The sequence below is a fragment of the Schistocerca cancellata genome, chromosome 3 (assembly GCF_023864275.1).
Source record: "Schistocerca cancellata isolate TAMUIC-IGC-003103 chromosome 3, iqSchCanc2.1, whole genome shotgun sequence".
NCBI classification, from domain to species: domain Eukaryota; kingdom Metazoa; phylum Arthropoda; class Insecta; order Orthoptera; family Acrididae; genus Schistocerca; species Schistocerca cancellata.
The window spans coordinates 748,732,172-748,753,995 of record NC_064628.1 but is presented as its reverse complement, the minus strand read 5'-3'; the positions used below and the strand labels follow the sequence as shown (position 1 = coordinate 748,753,995).

The 21,824-nt window shown below is 48.1% G+C and overlaps 1 protein-coding gene across 2 annotated transcripts in view; it reads right to left on the bottom strand.

The window, feature by feature from the left end:
* LOC126175770 (tether containing UBX domain for GLUT4) overlaps positions 1-21,824 on the bottom strand; it is a 75,933-nt gene that overhangs the window by 47,451 nt on the left and 6,658 nt on the right. For both annotated transcript variants that reach the window (XM_049922740.1, XM_049922739.1), the window contains exon 2: positions 16,128-16,183. In XM_049922740.1, coding sequence (XP_049778697.1) covers positions 16,128-16,183 — 56 coding nt within the window. The remainder of the gene's footprint in view (positions 1-16,127; positions 16,184-21,824) is intronic.

The following is a 21,824-nucleotide window of genomic DNA, read 5'->3' as shown; positions in this document are numbered from 1 at the left end:
TAACGTACTGTATCCGCTGATGGTGGCGGATGTAGTGGACAGCATGGAGAACAGCGTAAAGCTCCGCAGTATAAACCGAACACTGGTCGGGAAGCCAAAAGTGATTTGGGGTGTCGCCAACAATATAGGCACTCCCTACACCTAACGATGTTTTCGAGCCATCGGTGTAAATAAATGTGGCTTCCTTCATTTGTGCACATAGAGCAGCAAATGCCCGACGATAAACAAGTGAAGGGGTACCATCCTTGGGAAATCGACAAAGGTCACGGAGCAGGCAGATCCGGGGACGGAGCCAAGGCGGTGCTGTACCCCAAGTTGTCAAGAAGGTTTTAGGAAAGCGGAAGGAAAGAGAACAGAGCAGTTGACGGAAGCGGACTCCCGGTGGTAGTAGTGAGGAGGGGCGGCCTGCGTACCCTACATCAAAGGAGGCGTCGAAAAAAATGTCATGGGCTGGATTAGCAGGCATGGAAGACAGATGGCTACCATAATGACTCAGAAGGACTGTTCGCCAATTGGATAGCGGAGGTTCAGCAGTCTCAGCATAAAGGCTTTCCACAGGGCTGGTGTAAAAAGCTGGTTGGTTGGGTTGGGGGGGATTAAAGGGACCAGACTGCGACGGTCATCGGTCCCTTTTTCCAAAAAAAAGTAAAACCACCCAAAGAGGGGAAAAAAAAAAAAAACGAACAACAGGAAAGACGTCAGACGACACAGGACAAGAAATACTCCTACAGAGATCAGACGAAACAAATTAAAATCACACAGAGTGTGACAGTGGTTGGCCGACCATAGAGATAAAAAGGAAAAGCCAACCACCGAGAACACATTAAAAACTCAGCGTAAAATCGTAGGCCAATGGCCAGAATCAACACAAAAGAACAGAACAAACACTCAGAGTAAATAATAAAAAACCCCTGCCCGAATAAAACGGAAAACTAAGTCAGCCATACCAGGGTCCTCACATAAGAGGGCAGGGAGCGTATCAGGCAGCGCAAATGTCTGCCTGACCACAGCTAAAAGGGGGCAGGCCAACAAAATGTGGGCCACTGTCAAAGCCGCTCCGCAGCGACATACAGGAGGGTCCTCCCGGCGCAGTAAATAACTGTGTGTCAGGTGGGAGTGGCCAACGCGGAGCCGACAAAGGACGACAGAGTCCCTGCGGTTGGCTCGCAGGGATGACCCCCACATAGTCGTCGTCTCCTTGATGGCACGGAGTTTATTGGGCATGATCCGATTGCGCCATTCAGCGTCTCAAAGCGCAAAAACTTTTCGGCGGAGGACTGCCCGCAAATCACAGGGTGTCTACGTGGACAAGAAAAAAAAATTCCCGGATTTCCCGGTTAAAAACACAATTTCTCCCGGATGAAATTGCGTATAAAGCGGGTGAAAATACATCCGGGTTAAGTAACAGTATACTTTCCCTCGGAGCTATAAAACGTATCAGTCCTTTGAATCATAAAGGTCTTATACCGGCGGAGGACGTCCCACCACTTTAGGAAACGAAATCCTGGAAAAACAATGCGTTTGGAAAGTTGTTTGATGCGAGACAATTATTTTCGTATTGCGAAAGTATTTACACAAATTACAGCACGGTAGCTTCCGAAACTCTAAAATAGAGATTGCGTTGAGCGATGCACTTTTGTCAGCCAGTCATAGCTCATGTCACGTGTCCTCGCTAGCGAATGACGGCAGTTATTCAGAGCACGAGGCCTACGAGAAAGACAGGCCGCGGCGCGTACGTTACGAAGTTACGCCGAGATCACTCAACTCAGCTAAGTGCGTTTCTACACCCGTTAACTCGTAAGCAGATGTGTATGTACGAACGAGAATTCCACCGTCTATTGGCATCCACTGTTATTAGTCCTACAATGATAGGAAGTCCGTAGGCCTACTAACAGGCTCTAATTTGGCAATTAAAATCGTGCCAAAATGATTATCAGTTGCGTAGAAAAGTCGAGGTGTTCTGGCATGAAGAGACTTGTGACACTGCTCAGTAATACATTATGCACATTTTTTTGAAGGTCAATTACACTTTTTGGCATCGATTGCATAATTTTTTTATCTATGAAAGAACAACATTAAACATGAAAACTAACCTGAAGCTCGGTCTTTTTTTAGCGTGTGTTACATGTTAAGTCATATCAAATACAAATGTGCCAGTAAAATTTTAAATAGTGGCATAAATGACTTATCTTCTGGGCTCCACATTTTTCAAATAGCTGATCCTCAAATTGTTACGTTTTGAATGAAAGTTATAAAGCCCTTTGATTTAAGAAATTCACTGCACATTCTCACACGTAACATAAATCATCTTGCATGGAAATTTACTTTGAAAGTAACGCATCTCAAGCCACTATTCCTAATATTTTCTGGTGATAGTTAGAAATTTAAACAGTTGTGACGTCACGCACATCGAATGCACGTTAGTTGTTACGGACGTACTGCATAATCTTCGACCTTAAAGCCTTTGACACTTTTCGGTGTCGGCAAACTGGTCTGTGCATTATGTAAATTATCCATTTTCTATCCAACTAAACTTTTAGTTTGGTATTATTCTCTGATTTATGTTTCATTGCTGCAGTATTATTCAGCAGTAGTGGACTAAAGTTCTTTGTCAGCGTATCTGATCTTACACGTCAAACCTACAAAACTAACTGAAATCTAAAACAATGAAAAATCCCGGAATTCTAAAAAATTCCCGGGTTTTTCCTGGATTTGTCCCGGATGAAAAAATTCCCGGGTTTTTCCCGGATCTCCCGGATGTCCCGGGCCGTATACACCCTGAATCAGTCTCTGGGAGGCCAACGTCCAGAGACTGTTTACTCGTGGCCTCTTTCGCCAGGCGGTCAACATGTTCATTGCCCGGGATACCGACATGACCGGGGGTCCACACAAAGACCACAGAGCGGCCGCAACGCGCAAGAGTATGCAGGGACTCATGGATAGCCATCACCAGACGAGAACGAGGAAAACACTGGTTGAGAGCTCGTAAACCGCTCAGGGAATCGCTACAGATAACGAAGGACTCACCTGAGCAGGAGCGGATATACTCTAGGGCACGAAAGATGGCGACTAGCTCAGCAGTGTAAACGCTGCAGCCAGCCGCCAAGGACCGTTGTTTGGAATGGTCCCCTAGAGTTAGCGCATACCCGACACGACCAGCAACCATCGAACCATCGGTGTAAACAATTCCAGAGCCCTGATACGTGGCCAGGATGGAATAAAAGCGGCGGCGGCGGAAGGCCTCTGGAGGGACCGAGTCCTTCGAGCCCTGTGCCAAGTCGAGCCGAAGGCAAGGGCGAGGAACACACCACGGGGGTGTACGCAGAGGCGCCCGGAAAGGAGGTGGAACTGGGAAAAACCCAAGCCCGCAGAGAAGCTCCTTGATGCGTACGGCGATCGGACAACCCGACCGGGGCCGACGGTCGGGCAGATGGACGACGGACTGCGGGAACAGGACACGATAATTTGGATGCCCGGGCAAGCTAAAAACATGGGCAGCATAAGCGGCCAGCAAACGTTGGCGTCGGAACCGCAGTGGAGGTACACCTGCCTCCACTAGGACGCTGTCCACAGGGCTGGTGCGGAAAGCACCAGTGGCAAGGCGTATCCCGCTGTGGAGAATTGGGTCCAGCACCCGCAACGCAGATGGGGATGCTGAGCCATAAGCTAGGCACCCATAATCCAGGCGAGACTGGATTAACGCCTGGTAGAGCCGCAACAGGGTAGATCGGTCGGCGCCCCAGCGGGTGTGGCTCAAACAACGCAGGGCGTTGAGATGCCGCCAACACGCTTGTTTAAGCTGCCGGATATGAGGCAGCCAAGTCAACCGGGCATCAAAAAGGACACCCAAAAACCTGTGGGTCTCCACCACAGCAAGAAGTTCGTCGGCAAGATAAAGCCGCGGCTCAGGATGGACCGTTCGGCGCCGGCAGAAATGCATAACGCGGGTCTTGGCAGCCGAAAACTGAAAACCACGCGCTACAGCCCAAGACTGCGCCTTGCGGATTGCGCCCTGTAGCTGACGTTCAGCTGCTGCAATGCTAATAGAACTATAGTAAAGACAGAAGTCGTCAGCATACAGGGAAGCGGAGACAGAATTTCCTACTGCCGCAGCAAGACCGTTTATTGCAATTAAAAACAGGCAGACACTGAGTACAGAGCCCTGGGGTACCCCGTTCTCCTGGACGAGGGAGGAACTATACGAGGCCGAGACTTGCACGCGGAAGGTACGATACGACAGAAAATTTCTGATAAAGATCAGCAGAGGGCCCCGAAGACCCCATCCATGAAGCGTAGAAAGGATGTGATGACGCCATGTCGTATCGTACGCCTTCCGCATGTCGAAAAGGACAGCGACCAGGTGCTGACGGCGGGCAAAGGCTGTACGGATGGTGGACTCAAGGCTCACCAGATTGTCGGTGGCGGAGCGGCCTTTACGGGACCCACCCTGAGACGGAGCCAGAAGGCCCCGAGACTCCAGCACCCAATTTAAGCGCCGGCTCACCATCCGTTCAAGCAACTTGCAAAGAACGTTGGTGAGACTAATGGGACGGTAGCTGTCCACCTCCAGAGGGTTCGTTCCAGGTTTCAAAATGGGGATGACAATACTTTCCCGCCATTGCGACGGAAACTCACCCTCGACCCAGAGACGGTTGTAAAGGTCGAGGAGGCGTCGCTTGCAGTCCACTGAAAGGTGTTTCAGCATCTGACAGTGGATGCGATCTGGCCCGGGAGCGGTATCAGGGCAAGCGGCAAGGGCACTCTGAAATTCCCACTCACTGAATGGAGCGTTGTATGGTTCAGAAGCGTTGGTGCGAAAAGAAAGGCTCCGACGTTCCATCCGCTCTTTAATGGAGCGGAAGGCCTGGGGGTAATTCGCAGAAGCGGAACTCATAGCAAAATGCTCTGCTAAGCGGTTTGCAATGACGTCGGAGTCAGTACAAACTGCTCCATTCAGTGAGAGCGCAGGGACGCTGGCAGGGGTCCGATAGCCGAAGACCCGTCGAATCTTGGCCCAGACCTGCGATGGAGTGACATGGAGTCCAATGGTGGACACATACCGCTCCCAGCACTCCTTCTTGCCTTGGCGGATAAGGAGGCGGGCCCGCGCACGCAGCCGTTTGAAGGCGATAAGGTGGTCCATGGAGGGATGTCGCTTGTGACGCTGGAGCGCCCGCCGGCGATCTTTAATCGCTTCAGCGATCTCAGGCGACCACCAAGGCACAGCCCTCCGCCAAGGGGACCCAGAAGAACGGGGAATGGCAGACTCGGCGGCAGTGACGATGCCGGCGGTGACCGATGTAACCACCGCATCAATGGCATCAGTTGAGAGAGGCTCAATAGCGGCAGTGGAGGAGAACAAGTCCCAGTCAGCCTTATTCATAGCCCATCTGCTAGGGCGCCCAGAAGAGTGACGCCATGGGAGTGACAGAAAAATCGGAAAGTGGTCACTACCACACAGGTCGTCATGCACACTCCAGTGGACAGATGGTAAGAGGCTAGGGCTACAGATTGAAAGGTCAATGGCGGAGTAGGTGCCATGCGCCACACTGAAATGTGTGGAGGCACCATCATTCAAAATCGAGAGATCGAGCTGCGACAATAAATGCTCAATGGTGGTGCCTCGACCTGTTGCCACTGACCCACCCCACAGAGGGTTATGGGCGTTAAAGTCGCCCAGTAATAAGAAAGGTGCCGGCAATTGGGCTATCAGCGCAGCCAGGACATGCTGCGCGACATCACCCTCCGGTGGAAGGTAAAGACTGCAGACGGTAAGAGCCTGCGGCGTCCACACCCTAACAGTGACAGCCTCTAAAGCTGTTTGTAGAGGGACAGACTCGCTGTGAAGAGAGTTAAGGACATAGATGCAGACGCCACCAGACACCCTTTCATAAGCTGCTCGGTTCTTATAATAACCCCGATAGCCACGGAGGGCGGGGGTGCGCATTGCTGGAAACCAAGTTTCCTGCAGAGCAATGCAGAGGAAAGGGTGAAGGCTGATAAGTTGGCGGAGCTCAGCTAGATGGTGGAAGAAACCGCCGCAGTTCCACTGGAGGATGGTTTCGTCCATGGCTGAGAAAGGCGTGCCGGGACTGGGACGGCAGATTACGCCGCTGGGTCACCTGCTGCCTCCGATTGAGCACCCGTGCTAGTGCTATTGCTATTCACGGCGTCTGAGGGACCGGCGAGATCGAGGTCCTCAGCGGACGCCAGAATCTCCACCTCGTCCTCAGACGCAAAGCTAGAAGGCAGCGATGGGGTGGCTACCACCGCGCGTTCCTTGGGCTTAGAGCTGCTCTTCTTTGATTTCTCACGCTGCTCCTTGGGTTTAACTGGCTGGGAGGGCTTCACCGATTCAGTCTCCGGGACTGAGGAGGATCGGGAAGCCCTTCGACCTGCAGATTGTGGGCACTTACGTCACTGTCTATCGTCAGCCTTCCCGCCGGTGGAAACCTGGGAAGGGAGGGACCCAAGGGACCCCTTGCGAGCGTGAGAAGCCGAAGAAGTTGGACACTTCTCCGGCTTAGAAGCGGGGACCGACGTCCCCGATGGGGGGGATGGTGTTGCTCCTGAGGTAGGTGGCACAGGAGCAACCCGGTGGGTAGAGCCCCCCACTGGCAAGGGGGCAGGAGGAGTTGTACCACTCGTCGATCCGGCCGGAAGGCGCGAAACTGATGGGGCTAGCACAGGTGTTGTAGCAGCGGCGTAGGAAGTTGTCATTCGCACTGGATGTAATCGGTCGTATTTCCGTTTGGCCTCAGTATAAGTCAGTCGGTCCAGGGTCTTATATTCCATGATTTTGCGCTCTTTCTGGAATATTCTGCAGTCTGGCGAGCAAGGTGAATGGTGCTCCCCGCAGTTGACGCAGATGGGAGGCGGGGCACATGGAGTATCGGGATGAGATGGGCGTCCGCAATCTCGACATGTGAGGCTGGAAGTGCAGCGGGAAGACATATGGCCGAACTTCCAGCACTTGAAGCACCGCATCGGGGGAGGGATATAAGGCTTGACGTCACATCGGTAGACCATCACCTTGACCTTTTCCGGTAACGTATCACCCTCGAAGGCCAAGATGAAGGCACCGGTAGCAACCTGATTGTCCCTCGGACCCCGATGAACGCGCCGGACGAAATGAACACCTCTACGTTCTAAGTTGGCTCGCAGCTCGTCATCAGACTGCAAAAGGAGGTCCCTATGGAAAATAACACCCTGGACCATATTTAAACTCTTATGTGGAGTAATAGTAACGTTAACATCCCCCAACTTGTCACAAGCAAGTAACCTGCGTGACTGGGCGGACGATGCCGTTTGTATCAGTACTGAGCCAGAGCGCATTTTAGACAAGCCCTCCACCTCCCCAAACTTGTCCTCTAAATGCTCGACGAAGAACTGAGGCTTTGTGGAGAGAAAAGACTCCCCATCAGCTCTCGTGCAAACTAAGAATCGGGGCAAATAACTGTTACCTCCATCCTGGGACTTACGCTCTTCCCACGGCGTGGCCAGGGAGGGGAACGTTTTCTGATCGTACTTCTGAGCATTAAATTGAGCCCGAGAACGCTTAGAGACTGCTGGCGGCTGGCCGCCAGCGAGAGATGATGTACCACGCTTCATTGCGGGTCATCCGCCCTGATGCCACCTACTCCGACCAAGGGCCCTCCCCACGGGCGCCACCCAGCCACAGCAAAGGCCACCTGGCAGGATGGCCGTTGCCGGGAGTCCTGATACCCCAGGAGGATAGGCATCTACTCCTTGGCATACGTGGGGAGTTAACGGCGCAGGCATCAGTAGAGCGATCCCTGTGTTGTCAGGGGGCTACAACCAAGAGGGTACATGGCGGCCCCACCACAACGGACTGGCTACCGTGCTGGATCTTAGGTGCAAAACTGTCCAAGGTCGTCGTCGCAGTTAAAAGAAACACTGCAGAGGGCAGCGTGGTAATCGCACCCAGGGACGTATCCCCGCCCTAAAGATCGAAAACGAGCGGGACACCATTGCAACGACGTGAAAGCCGGCTAAAGGTCTAATTGCACGACGGATACAGTGCACCATGTAAGGCGCCCTTCCCCAATTGGCTCGCTCTTCGGAATAATTTAGAAAGATGGAGGTCAAACCCGAAAGGGGACCATCACATAGGGCCAAAACATGTGAGACTCCTTTTAGTCGCCTCTTACAACAGGCAGGAATACCGCGGGCCTATTCTTACCCCCGAACCCGCAGGGGGGGGGGGGGTGTAAAAAGCTCCAGACACTAAACGTAATCCACGGAGGTGGATAGAGTCGAGACGCCGAAGAATAGACGGCCGAGCAGAGGAGTAGACTATGCTTCCACAGTCCAATTTCGAGCACACTAAGGCGCGATAGAGGCGGAGAATGACCACTCGGTCTGCCCCCCAGGAGGTACCATTCAGGACACGGAGGGTGTTGAGGGATCGCAGACAGCGAGCCGAAAGATAGGAAACGTGGGAGGACCAGCACAGTTTTCTGTCAAACATAAGACCCAAGAATTAAGCGACATCCGAAAAAGGAAGGTTGACAGGTCCTAGATGTAAGGAGGGTGGAAGAAACTCCTTACGTCGCCAAAAATTAACACAAACGGTCTTACTGGGAGAAAAACGGAAGCCGGTTTCGACGCTCCAAAGCACTGTCGGTCCAAATTCGATTATAAAGGCGAAGGAGGTAACGCAGACTATGGGTTGATAAATGCAGCAACATTTGGACGTGGATATCATTCGGTTCTGGGGCGGAGGAGCGAGAAGAAGAGAGTGCATGTTGGAGTTCCCGCATGGAGAAAACAGTATTGTAGCTTTCGTGATTTTGAGAGGAGAAAGCAAGATGTTGCACTTCCGCTGCACGTTTCTTCGGGAGAAACGCTGGCGGGTAATTTGAAGACCTCGAAATCTCAGCAAAGTGCTGACCCAATGAGTTAGAAATTGCGATGGGGTCCACTAATGTATCATGCGCGACAGTGAGCCCAGAGACCGGGGAGAAACTAGGCGTGCCTGAGAACCGTCTAAGCCGACTCCAAACTTCCGAGGAGGGAGTGAAGGTGTTAAATGAGCTAATAAAGAATTTCCAGCTTGCCTTCTTGCTATCGCAGATGACACGACGGCATCACGCACGGAACTGCTTATAGTGGATACAGTTGGCCAAAGTAGGATGGTGGCGGAAAACGCGAAGAGCACATCGCCGCTCACGTATTGCGTCACGGCATGCCTCGTTCCACCAAGGAACTGGGGGGCACCAGGGCAATTCGGAGGTGCGTGGTATTGAATGTTCCTCAGCTGTAAGAATAACGTCTGTAATATGAGTGACATCATCGTCGACGCTAGGAAAGTGACAGTCATCGAATGTCGCTAGGGACGAAAAAAGTGTCCAATCAGCTTGGGCAAACTTCCAGCGTCACGGGCGCATATATGGCAGTTGAGGCTGCAGTCTAAGGACACATGGAAAGTGGTCACTCGAGTGTGTATCAAGGGCGAACCATTCGAAGCGCCGAGCTAGCGGAACAGTACCAACCGCAAGGTCCAAATGAGATAAATGTGTCGTGGAGGCAGACAAAAATGTAGGGACCCCAGTGTTGAGGCAAACTATATCCACTTGGTGGAAGACGTCTAGCAATAGTGAGCCATGTGGACAAGGATGTGGAGATCCCCAGAGCGGGTGGTGGGCATTGAAGTCCCCAACCAGCAAATAGGGGGGGTGGAAGCTGACCAAGAAGATGAAGGAGATCAGCTTGTGCCATTGGTGTGGACGATGGAATGTATACAGTACAAAGAGAGAACGTGTATCCAGAAAGGGAAAGACGGTCGGCGACAGCTTGGAAGGAAGTGTTTAAGCGGATTGGGTGATAATGGAGAGTATCATGGAGAAGAATCCACCATGGGCTGGAGTGCCTTCAACAGAGGGGAGATCATATCGGATGGACTGAAAATGAGGGAGAACAAAGCGGTCATGGGGACGCAGCTTTGTTTCCTGAAGACAGAAGATGACCGGCGAGTAGGATCGTAAGATTCAATTCATCCCAATTGGCTCGAATGCCGCGGATATTCCAGTGGACAATAGACATAGGGTGAACAGAAAATGGAGGAATGTGACCAAGGGTGCTGTCAACTCAACGACTGCTCAGAGCTTGCGACCGACAGCATGGAATGGCATTCAGCAGAAGGCAGAAGATCCTGATCCATAGGTTGTTCAGGAGCAGCTCCCGCCACCAGCGATCGGCCGCCAGCATTGCGCCTTGGCGACACAGAAGACGGCCGAGGGCGATTTCCGCCAGGTGGTGCTGTAGATGGGACACGCCTTGGCGGAGAAGGAGATGAACTGGGTTTCTTTGTAGCCTTCTTGGAAATATGAAGTTTAGATGAAGGAGGAACCGATGGCTGGGAAGTTGGGGTACGTAAAAAATCTTCGCACGTATGCTCTTTTTTCGAAGTCTTGGTGTCTGACTTTTGGGCTCGAGATTTAGCAGAACCCGATGAAGGGTGAGCCATAGAGTGGGCACGCGAAAGTGGTGAGGTTGAACGGGCGATCTTTGCGCTGGCCGATCTGACGATCGTGGCACTAAAGGTGAGGTCGCAAGTCTGCGTGACCGCCTCCTTTGTTGGCCGAGGAGAAGCAAGGACAGTGCTGTATTTTCCTGTCTGAGGCACGGTGGGTTGACTGGCGAATAATTTTCGAGCAGCAAAGGTCAACACCTTTTCCTTCACTCGGATTTCCTGGATGAGCTTTTTGTCCTTAAAAACGGGGCAATCTCGAGAGGAAGCAGCGTGGTCACCCATACAGTTGATGCAGCGAGGGGATGGAGGTGGACAAGCACCCTCATGGGCATCCTTGCCACACATAACACATTTGGCTGGATTGGAACAGGACTGGCTGGTGTGATTGAACCGCTGACACCGATAGCAACGCGTAGAGTTTGGGACGTAAGGGCGAACGGAAATTATCTCATAGCCTGCTTTGATTTTCGATGGGAGTTGATCTTTGTCAAATGTCAAGAAGACAGTGCGGGTTGGAATGATGTTCGTGTCAACCCGTTTCATAACTCTATGAACAGCCATTACGCCCTGGTCAGACAGGTAGAGTTGAATTTCTTCATCAGACAATCCATCGATGGAGCGTGTATATACGACTCCATGCGAGGAATTTAAAGTGCGGTGCGCTTCAACCCGGACAGGGAAGGTGTGGAGCAGTGAAGCACGCAGCAATTTTTGTGCCTGGAGGGCACTGACTGTTTCTAACAACAAGGTGCCATTCCGTAATCTGGAACAAGACTTCACAGGACCTGCAATTGCATCGACACCTTTCTGAATAATGAAAGGGTTGACCGTGGAGAAGTCGTGACCTTCGTCAGACTGAGAAACAACAAGGAACTGTGGTAACGATGGAAGAACTGTCTGTGGCTGAGACTCAGTGAACTTACGCTTGTGAGCAGACATAGTGGAAGGTGAGGAAACCATTGCGGAAGAACCCCCATGATTACCGGCGTCTCCGATGGCGCGCTCCTCCCTTGTGAGGGCCCTCTCTTAGGGCACTCCCGCCTTAGGTGATTGTTCACACCTCAGGTCACACCTCCCGACAAACGGACGGAGGGACCAATCGGCACTTTCGGAAGGTATCAGCTCGGGTAATCACCCCTCCCTGGGCCTGGCCTTTACCGGGGGTACGTACGTGTCCTACCTGTCTACCCGGGGCGGGGAATTACGCGTTACCCCGTCACCGGCTATACACAAAAATGCGTGGGTCGGCCTTCAGACACGCACAGGGAGGAAGAAAGAGAAAGGGAAAGGAAAGAAGAGAGGTCTCAAACGCCGCAGCGGAGAACAGGGTAAAGAGAAGAGGTAAGGAAAAGAGAAGGAGAAGAGAAGGAAGAAGACAAACAAGCAAAGAAGGCGAAGAATGCGTTTCATTTACGAGCGTCCGTCTCCGGACGTAGGCACAAACCATACTCCCAGATGGGGAGAAAGGGAAGGAAAGAGCCAGAGGTGAGGGGAGGAGGGGCGAAGATAGGGGATGGGGAAGAATGCGGAAAGGGAAGGTATGCAGCCCAGAAAGGAAGGAAGGCCACATTAGCTCGGGGTCCCGTGCTTGCTACGCACGTATCCACAAAAGAGTTGTGGACCCCCTGGGGGGCCACCGAGAGGTGTTTGAGCATCTGACAGTGGATGCGATCTGGCCTGGGAGCCAAGCGGCTGGGGCACTATGGAATTCCCACTCACTGAAGGGAGCATTGTACAATTCAGAGTGGCGTGTGTGAAATGAAAGGCTCCGACATTCTGACTGCTGTTTCAGGGAGCGGAAGGCCAGTGGGTAATTCACAGAAGCAGAACTCTGAGCGAAATGCTCCGCTAAGCGGTTTGCAATTGTGTCGGAGTCAGTACAGACTGCTCCATTTAGTGAAATCGCAGTTACGCTGATGGGGGTCCGATAGCTATAGAGTCACCTAATCTCGGCCCAAACCTGCGATGGAGAGGTACAGAGGCCAATGGTGGAGACATACCTTTCCCAGCACTCCTGCTTGTGTTTGTGAATGTGGCGGCGGGCTCGCGCACAGAGCCGTTTAAAGACAATGAGGGATGCCGCTTGTGACACTGGAGTGCCCGCCTGCGATCTTTAATCGCTTAAGTGATCTCGGGCAACTACCAAGGCACAGTCTTCCGCCGAGGAGACCCATAAAAACAGGGAATAGCAGATTCTGCGGCAGTAATGATACCAGTGGTGACCGAGTGAACCACCGCATCAATGGAGTCAATGGAAAGAGGCTCAATAGTGGCAATGGAAGTGAACAAGTCCCAGTCAGCCTTATTCATAGCCCATCTGCATGGGCACCCTGAAGAGTGACACTGTGGCAGTGACAGAAAGACCAAAAAGTGGTCACTACCACACAAGTCGTCATGCACACTCCATTGGACAGATGGTAATAGGCTAGGGCTGCAGATTCAAAGGTCGAAGGCTGAGTACGTGCCATGCGCCACACTGAAATGTGTGAAGGCACCAGTATTTAAAGGAGAAAGGTCAAGCTGAGCCAATACTTGCTCAATGATGCTGCCTTGGCCTGTTGCCACTGATCCACCGGACAGAGGGTTATGGGCGCTGAAGCCGCTCAGTAACAGAAAAGGTGGCGGCAATTGGGCTATCAGTGCAGCCAGGACATGCTGCGGGACATCACCATCCAGTGGAAGATAGAGACTGCAGCCAGTAACAGCCTGAGGCATCCACACCCGAACAGCGACAGCCTCTACAGGTGTTTGTAGAGGGACAGACTCGGTGTAAAGAGAGTGAAGGACGTAGATGTAGACGCCACCAGATACCCTCTCGTAAGCTGCCCGGTTCTTATAATAACCCCAACAGCTACGGAGGGCAGAGGTTCGCATTGCTGGAAACCAAGTTTCCTGAAGAGCAATGCAGAGGAAAGGGTGAAAGCTGAGAAGTTGTCGGAGCTCAGCAAGATGGTGGAAAAAAACCGCTGCAGTCCCACTGGAGAATGACATTGTCCATGGCCGAGAAAGGCGTGAAGGGACCAAGGAGGCAGATTACACCACTGGGTCACTTGCTGCCACTGACTGAGTACCGATGGGAGCGGCATCCATCATGTCTGAGGGACCGGCGAGACCTAGGTCCTCAGCAGATGCCAAAATCTCCACCGCATCCTCAGACACAGAGCTTGTAGGTAGCGGTCGAGTGGGTGACACTGCAATTTCCTTTGGTTGCCCTTGCCGGGAGTGCTTCTTTGATTCAGTCTCCGGGACCGAAGAGGGCCGCGAAGTCCTCCAATCAGCTACCTAGGGCTTCTTCAGCCCCTGGCGGGTGTCTGGTTTGCCACTGGTAGGAACCTGGGAAGCGAGTGACCCCAAAGGATCCCTTCCTAGGGAGAGAAGCCGAAGAAGACTTACACTTCTCCGGCTTAGAAGTGGGGACTGGTGGCCCCGATGATTGGCGGGGTGCTGCTCCCGATGTAGGTGGTGTGGGAGCAACAGGGAGGGAAGTGCCCCCAACCATCATGGGGGCAGGTGTGGTCCTTCGGCTCTGAGAGATGACTGTATGTGGTGCAACAGATGGAGCTGTAACAGGAGTAACAGTGCCAGCATAAGATGACTGTCATGTGCACCGAATGAAGCCGTTCAAATTTCTGTTTAGTCTCAGTGTAGGTCAGTCGGTCCAGGGTCTTGTATTCCATTATTTTCCATTCCTTCTGTAGAATCTTACAGTCCAGCGAGCAAGGGGGATGGTGCTCTCCGCAGTTGAGACAGATGGGAGGTGGGGCACATGGAGTATCGGGATGGGATGGCCGACTACAATCGTGACATATGAGGCTGGAAGCACATCAGGAAGACATATGGCCGAACTTCCAACACTTGAAGCACCGCATCGGGGGAGGGATATATGGCTTGACATCACAGCAGTAGACCATCACCTTCATCTTCTCGGGTAATGTGTCACCCTCGAAGGCCAAGATGAAGGCACCGGTGGCAACCTGATTATCCCTTGGACCCCAGTGGATGCGCCAGACGAAATGGACATCTCATCGCTCTAAGTTGGTGCGCAGCTCGTCATCGGACTTTAAAAGAAGGTCCCTGTGGAAGGTAATGCCGTGGACCATATTTAAGCTTTTATGGGGTGCGATAGTAACAGAAACATCACACAGTTTCCTACAAGCGAGTAATGCCCGTCACTGGGCAGAGGATGCTGTTTTTATCAAGACTGAACCGGACCGCATTTTTGACAAGCCCTCAACCTCCCCAAACTTGGCCTCTAAATGCTCTATGAAGAACTGAGGCTTCGTGGACACAAAGGATTCCCCATCAGCTCTCGTACAGATGAGATACCGCGGCGAATACGTCTCGCTGCCATTCATAGCCTATCGTTCCTCCCATGATGTGGCCAGGGAGGGGATCGATTTGGGGTCATATATGTTGGCATTAAAGTGAACCTTCGAACGCTTAGAGACTGCTGGTGGTTGGCCACCAGGAAGAGAAGATATGCCACGCTTCATTGCGTGTCTTCCACCCTGATGCCACCTACTCCGACCAAGGGCCCTCCCCATGGGCGCCACCCAGCCACAGCAAGGGCCACCTGGCAGGTTGGCCATTGCTGGGAGTCCCGATGCCCCAGGGAGATAGGCATCTACTCCTTGGCATACATGGGGAGTTAAAGGTGCAGGCATCAGTAGAGCGATCCCTGTGTTGTCAGGAGGCTACAACCAACAGGATAAATGGTGGCCCCACCACAACGGACTGGCTACCATGCTGGATATTAGGTGGCAAGTGGTCCATTGTCGTTGTCAGCGTAGAATGCGACACTGCAGACTGCATGGCGGAAATCACACCCAGGAATGTATCCTCGCCCAAGAGATGGAGAGTGGGCGAGACTGCAATGCAACGACGAATAAGCTGCCTAAATGTCTCAATGCACGATGGACACAATGCACCAAGTAAGGCGGCCTTCCCCAATTGGCTCGCTCTTTAGAATAATTTTGAAATATGGTGGTCAAACAACAGAGGGGACCGTCAGATAAGGGCCGAAACATTTGATACTCCTTTTAGTCGACTCTTACGACACATTTATTGAAGAGTGTTGCTGTGAGAAAGTATTTTCGCATATTGGCTTTACTTTTTTTTACCCAATCGAAGAGAAATGGGAAAAACCCAAAGATTTTGGTATACACTAAAAAGAAACAAAGATGTGTATTACTCAGTTGATACAACACTACCGGTACATTCATGAAGGGAAAAAATGCTAATTATGAACATCACCAAATCCATGTGACTTCATACGAATTTCAACCAATTATCCATACAACATTTTTTATCGAGATTTAGTGCATATGCAGCAGAGATGTGGAGAGTACTGGTCACAGTCTTGTTTAAGGGTGGAGCATTATATTTGTAGTGTGAAACAGCTGAATGACAAGCAGTAGACTGTGTATCAATTACCATCCTCCCAATCAGCTGCCCATTTGTTTTTAATACTATCTATGTTAAACTTGACTGTATAGGGCATAGTGAGCCACAGAAGAGAAGTCACAAACCAACTAATTGTAGCCCGTAAAATCTATTTTTAAATAACTATGATATCTATTAGAAACTGTATAACTAGTCAAACTAGACCATATCTTAAAACACTTGAACATACTTAATGTCATATTCTTCTGCTTGAAATCCATGCTTACGGCATACTTCTTCGAGGACCTATAATGAAACAAAAAGATAATGTCAGTCTCTCACTAACATTAACAAACGAATGTTGCCAAATAGGTAATTTATTTATATTATATTATTTATAATATTTAGAAATATATTAGGATCAGTTACGTTACTGGTAACTCAGTCTTATGCTTCTACAAGAATTATTGTAGTAGCAGTAGCAGTAGCAGTAGTAGTAGTAGTAGTAGCAGCAGCAGCAGCAGCAGCAGCTTTATTCATCCGTAGATCTCTTTTTACAAGGATATAGGATCAGTCGAAGTATTTACAAGTTTAGATCAATTTAAAATAAACTAACTCGTATGCACATATATTTACAGACTTCTAGTTATAGACAATCATTAGCTTTACTCCTGGTATACAATACTTTTTTTACAAATAACTTATTAAATAATGTAATAGCACACTGTTCACTCATATCTCATTATCAGTCACTGCACACACTAGACACATATTGTTTCATAACATTTCACTCACTACACACGCACAAACGCGCGCACTCCCGCCCCCCCCCTCCCCCCCCCCCCCCCCCCCCACACACACGGGATCTCTGGGCCATTTTCTGTACCACAACTTCCCATTTGCTATCCTGAAAAACTGAGTCAGCATCCCTCCATAATGAGTGAGACGTTGAGCTCAGAAAGAGGAAGAGGTGTTAGTATTGTGCTATGCATCGCTTGGGGCTCAGTATTTCTAGAAAGGGAAAAAGCATAAAGTGAAGATGTTATGGGGAATGTTGGATGTTTTATAATAATAATAATTATTATTATTATTTCTATTTTTCTCAGACCTTAGATCTGGTTAAAAATGGAAAGTGACGCGAACCTTCATCAAGCGTGACTTCCTTTTAACTGTACGGTATATGTTATATTGCATTTAGGAACTTTCGGGTGACTGAACATGTATCAATAATTACGGATTTCTGTAGTTGTATATATAAGTTTGGATGTAGCTGTATTGCGTTGATGTACTGGTGGATATTGTGTGGTACGACTCCTGTAGTTGATAGTATAATTGGTATAATGTCAACTTTATCCTGATGCCACATGTCCTTGACTTCCTCAGCCAGTTGGATGTATTTTTCAATTTTTCTCCTGTTTTCTTCTGTATATTTGTTGTATTGGGTATGGATATTTCAATTAGTTGTGTTAATTTCTTCTTTTTATTGGTGAGTATGATGTCAGGTTTGTTATGTGGTGTTGTTTTATCTGTTATAATGCTTCTGTTCCAGTATAATTTGTATTCATCATTCTCCAGTACATTTTGTGGTGCATACTTGTATGTGGGAACGTGTTGTTTTATTAGTTTATGTTTTATGGCAAGTTGTTGATGTATTATTTTTGCTACATTGTCATGTCTTCTGGGGTATTCTGTATTTGCTAATATTGTACATCCACTTGTGATGTGATCTACTGTTTCTATTTGTTGTTTGCAAAGTCTGCATTTATCTGTTATGGTATTGGGATCTTTAATAATATGCTTGCTGTAATATCTAGTGTTTATTGTTTGATCCTGTATTGCAAACATGAATCCTTCCGTCTCACTGTATATATTGCCTTTTCTTAGCCATGTGTTGGAAGCATCTTGATCGATGTGTGGCTGTGTTAGATGATACGGGTGCTTGCCATGTAGTGTTTTCTTTTTCCAATTTACTTTCTTCGTATCTGTTGATGTTATGTGATCTAAAGGGTTGTAGAAGTGGTTATGAAATTGCAGTGGTGTAGCCGATGTATTTATATGAGTGATTGCTTTGTGTATTTTGCTAGTTTCTGCTCGTTCTAGAAAGAATTTTCTTAAATTATCTACCTGTCCATAATGTAGGTTTTTTTATGCCGATGAATCCCCTTCCTCCTTCCTTTCTGCTTAATGTGAATCTTTCTGTTGCTGAATGTATGTGATGTATTCTATATTTGTGGCATTGTGAACGTGTAAGTGTATTGAGTGCTTCTAGGTCTGTGTTACTCCATTTCACTACTCCAAATGAGTAGGTCAATACTGGTATAGCATAAGTATTTATAGCTTTTGTCTTGTTTCTTGCTGTCAATTCTGTTATTATTATTCTGTTATTATTATTATTATTATTTATTTCTATAACTTTATCAAACCCCTACTTTGTTTTATCTAAGTAATCCTTCAATCTATAAAATGTATTGCGTAACAGGTACTTTTTAGCTTCCTTTTTAAATAAGTGTATTTTTGCAATTCCTTTAATCTCTTTTGGTAATTTATTGTACAGTTTTATTCCTTGGTACAAAATGCTGTTCTGAGTTTTATGTTTATTTTTTCTTGGTAAATGTAAGCTGAGTATCTTTTGTTGCATGGTCATGGACAGAGTTGTTTATGCAGTAATTACCAATGTTATTTTTGATGTGTACAACTGACTGGTAAATGTATTCACATGGAGTAGTTAAAATCCCCTTTGTTTTGAACAGATCTTTACAATGAGTTCAACTAGTATTTTTGGTTATTATTCTGATGGCTCTTTTCTGGAATTTGAAAGTTGTGTTCATATTTTGTGCATTTGTCCCCAAAAAAGAATGCCATAGCTAAGAATTGAGTGCACATATGAATAAATTGTAACTAAAAGACACTGCATGTTACACACTGATGATAGGATTCTAAGAGCATAACATGCTGATGACGTTCTGTTTGTGAGTACCTTTGTGTGTTCACACCACTTCAACTGAGAATCAATATTCATTCCTAGAAATTTTCCATTTGTTACACAGTCTATATAGGGGTCATCTACATTTAAGATTTGACAAAAAGCGACTTAAGAACAAACAATAAATAAGCCAGAGACTGCACAGTACAGATTTAAACAGCTGGGACCAACTCTTGTGAAGATGCCCAAAGAATTCACCCCCTCATGAGAAGGAAGCATCCGTAATGGAATGAAGACTGTGACAATGCAATAGCCCAAAGACAGACACTCTGAAAGAAGTGGAATTGTAAGAAAACCACAAAAAATTGGGAGAACTTTTTGGAACAAAGAAGGCTTACAGCCAAGATAATTCAAGGAACCACACGGACCTTCACACAAAACCAAGTAACCCAAATTGAAGAGAGCTTTGCTAGGTATAACTCCTGTGATTTCTACAAAACCTTCAAGTATACACTCAGAAAATACAATCTGCCAAGCCTCCACTTCATACACTCACAGTGCAAACTGTCCACTTCATACGCTCACAGTGCAAACTGGTTTTTAACAACAAGGACAACTGCCATCTCTTTGCTCAGTACTTTAAAAACCTACTCAACTGTGATCCACCCTGTGAAGACTTTGACTTAAAAAAACACACACCAAACCCAGACTCGCTGCCTCCTTCATTGGAAGAAGTTGGACAAATCATTCAACTTTAAAAAAATAATAAGGCAGCTGGAGAGGACTATCATTGTTCAACACTGGAAATACACTGGAAGAAATGCCTTGGCCAAGCTCACCCAGATCATCCAGGACATCTGGAAAACAGAGAAATTACTACCTGATTGGAACATGGCTCTGATCCATCTGCTTCACAAAAAGGGAAATTTTACTGATCTGAACAACTACCGTGTAATTCCTTGTTTCGGTAACATACAAGATTCTCTCCAAAATATTAGTAATAAGGGCAGAAGATCGACTGGATAGTCAACTTGGAGAATATCAGGGAGGTTACAGGAAGACCTGATCCTGTGCTGAACAGATCCTCAACCTTAAAACAATACTTGCATACTCCAAGATGAGAAAACGCAAGGTGGTAGTCACATTTGTCGGTTTCAGGAAGGCCCACAACTCTGTTTATAGAGAAACGCTTAACAAAATACTCCAGGTACTAGGACTAGTCAACAAAACCCACAGACTCATTCTAGAAACCTTGATCAACATCCATTTCAAGGTCAAATTTAGAGGTGAGATCTCAGAAAGCTTCGAGATAAAACCTGTAGTGAGCCAAGGGGATGGACTCTCCCCACTTCTCTTCAACTGTGGCCTTGAAAAGGTTGAGAGAGAATAGCATAAGAAACTGACCAATTTGGGTGTTCAGGGTGGTGTCTACCTGGGCCGTAAGAACAAAGGACTGATTGTAGATTGCAGAGCTTTCGCAGATGACATGGCACTGATTGCCGATTCTCTCGAAATGGCAACAATGCAGGTAAACTGCCTCAGAAAACAGGGAGCCAAAGGGGGTCTTCACGTGTCGCTGGAGAAAATAGTTCTTCACCAGCATCAAAGAAGCTAACAGAGAGATGTTACTAGACCAGAGAAACATCGAAAGGAGTGAGAAGTTTAAGTATCTTGGTGAACGGATTGAACCCAGCTTATCAGAAAAAACGTAATTAGTCATGAGAGTCAACGAGTGGAACTAACCTATCGACTAACTACGAACACCTACAACAAAAAATGCCTGTCACACAACCTGAAACTTAAGCACTACACATCAGTCATACAAACCAGATGCCCTGTATGGCATGGAATGTCTTTCCACAAACCAGAGAGGTCTGATGGAGAAACTGAAAGTCAGAGAGAGGAGATTCCTCAGGAAGATCCTAGGCCTGGTAGAAGAAGATGGGAAATTGAGAAGGCAACATACCTCTGATCTCTATGAACATATCAAGAGGCTCTCTGACTAAGCAAGAAAAAGAAGGATAGCTTTCTAAAGCCATGTTGCAAGATTGCCTCCAAATAGATTGACCAACCACCCGTTCATCTTCTGGGAAAACAAGAAGGTTCGCACCACTTGGCTGACAGAAACTGAAAAAGACATTAAAGAACTGGGAATAACTGATCTCCAGAATAGACAGTCTGTGAGAAGTACCCTGAAGGAAGTCCGAGGATTTCAGGAAGAGCCCCGAAGGAAAGGTACCCCCTGGACAAAAGAAAGGAAGGAGTTAAATCGGCAGAGGATGCGACAATACTGGACAAAGATCAAAGCCAACAGCTGAACAAGCATGGTAAAAAGTAGGCCCACTCGAAACAAGAAGAAGAAACCGGCTACAGTGGCTAGATGATAGCTTATAACTCAGAAAGTACTGTGAATTAACTGGGAAGGTAAACATAATGACACAGCAGAAAAATATTCCTGAACTGCCAAGAATGTGCCTTGGTTTGAAATACCAACACATATAACTATTAAAATAATGGTGCTTCATCCACATCTACATACATACCGTACTCTTCAAGTCACCATACAGTACACAGCAGAGGGTACCTTCTACTGCTGCTAACCATTCCCTTTTCCATTTAACTTATAACAAAAACTGTCCATATGCTTCCATACGAATCCTGATTTCTCTTATCTTGTATTTATTGTCCTTACGTGAGATATACATTATTGCCAACAGAAAGTCCTGCAATCCATCGTAAATGCCTGTTCTCTAAACTTTCTCAATAGTTTTCCATAAAAATTATTTGTTTACCATCTCCAATCACTTGTCTTCTCACTAAAGCATGATCCAGAGCTCTGTCCAACAAGTACATGATCTCTGCTAGAGAACAGCAAACCAAATCCGAACACCTACTCTACATGCTTTCTTGGCTACTTTGATAGCGGCACCTTTTTACCATATCCCAAATTATCAGGATACCCAGCATAATACTAGCTCTTTGCCTTATTTTTGATCTGCTGCATGGCATCTTATGTGGTCTGAA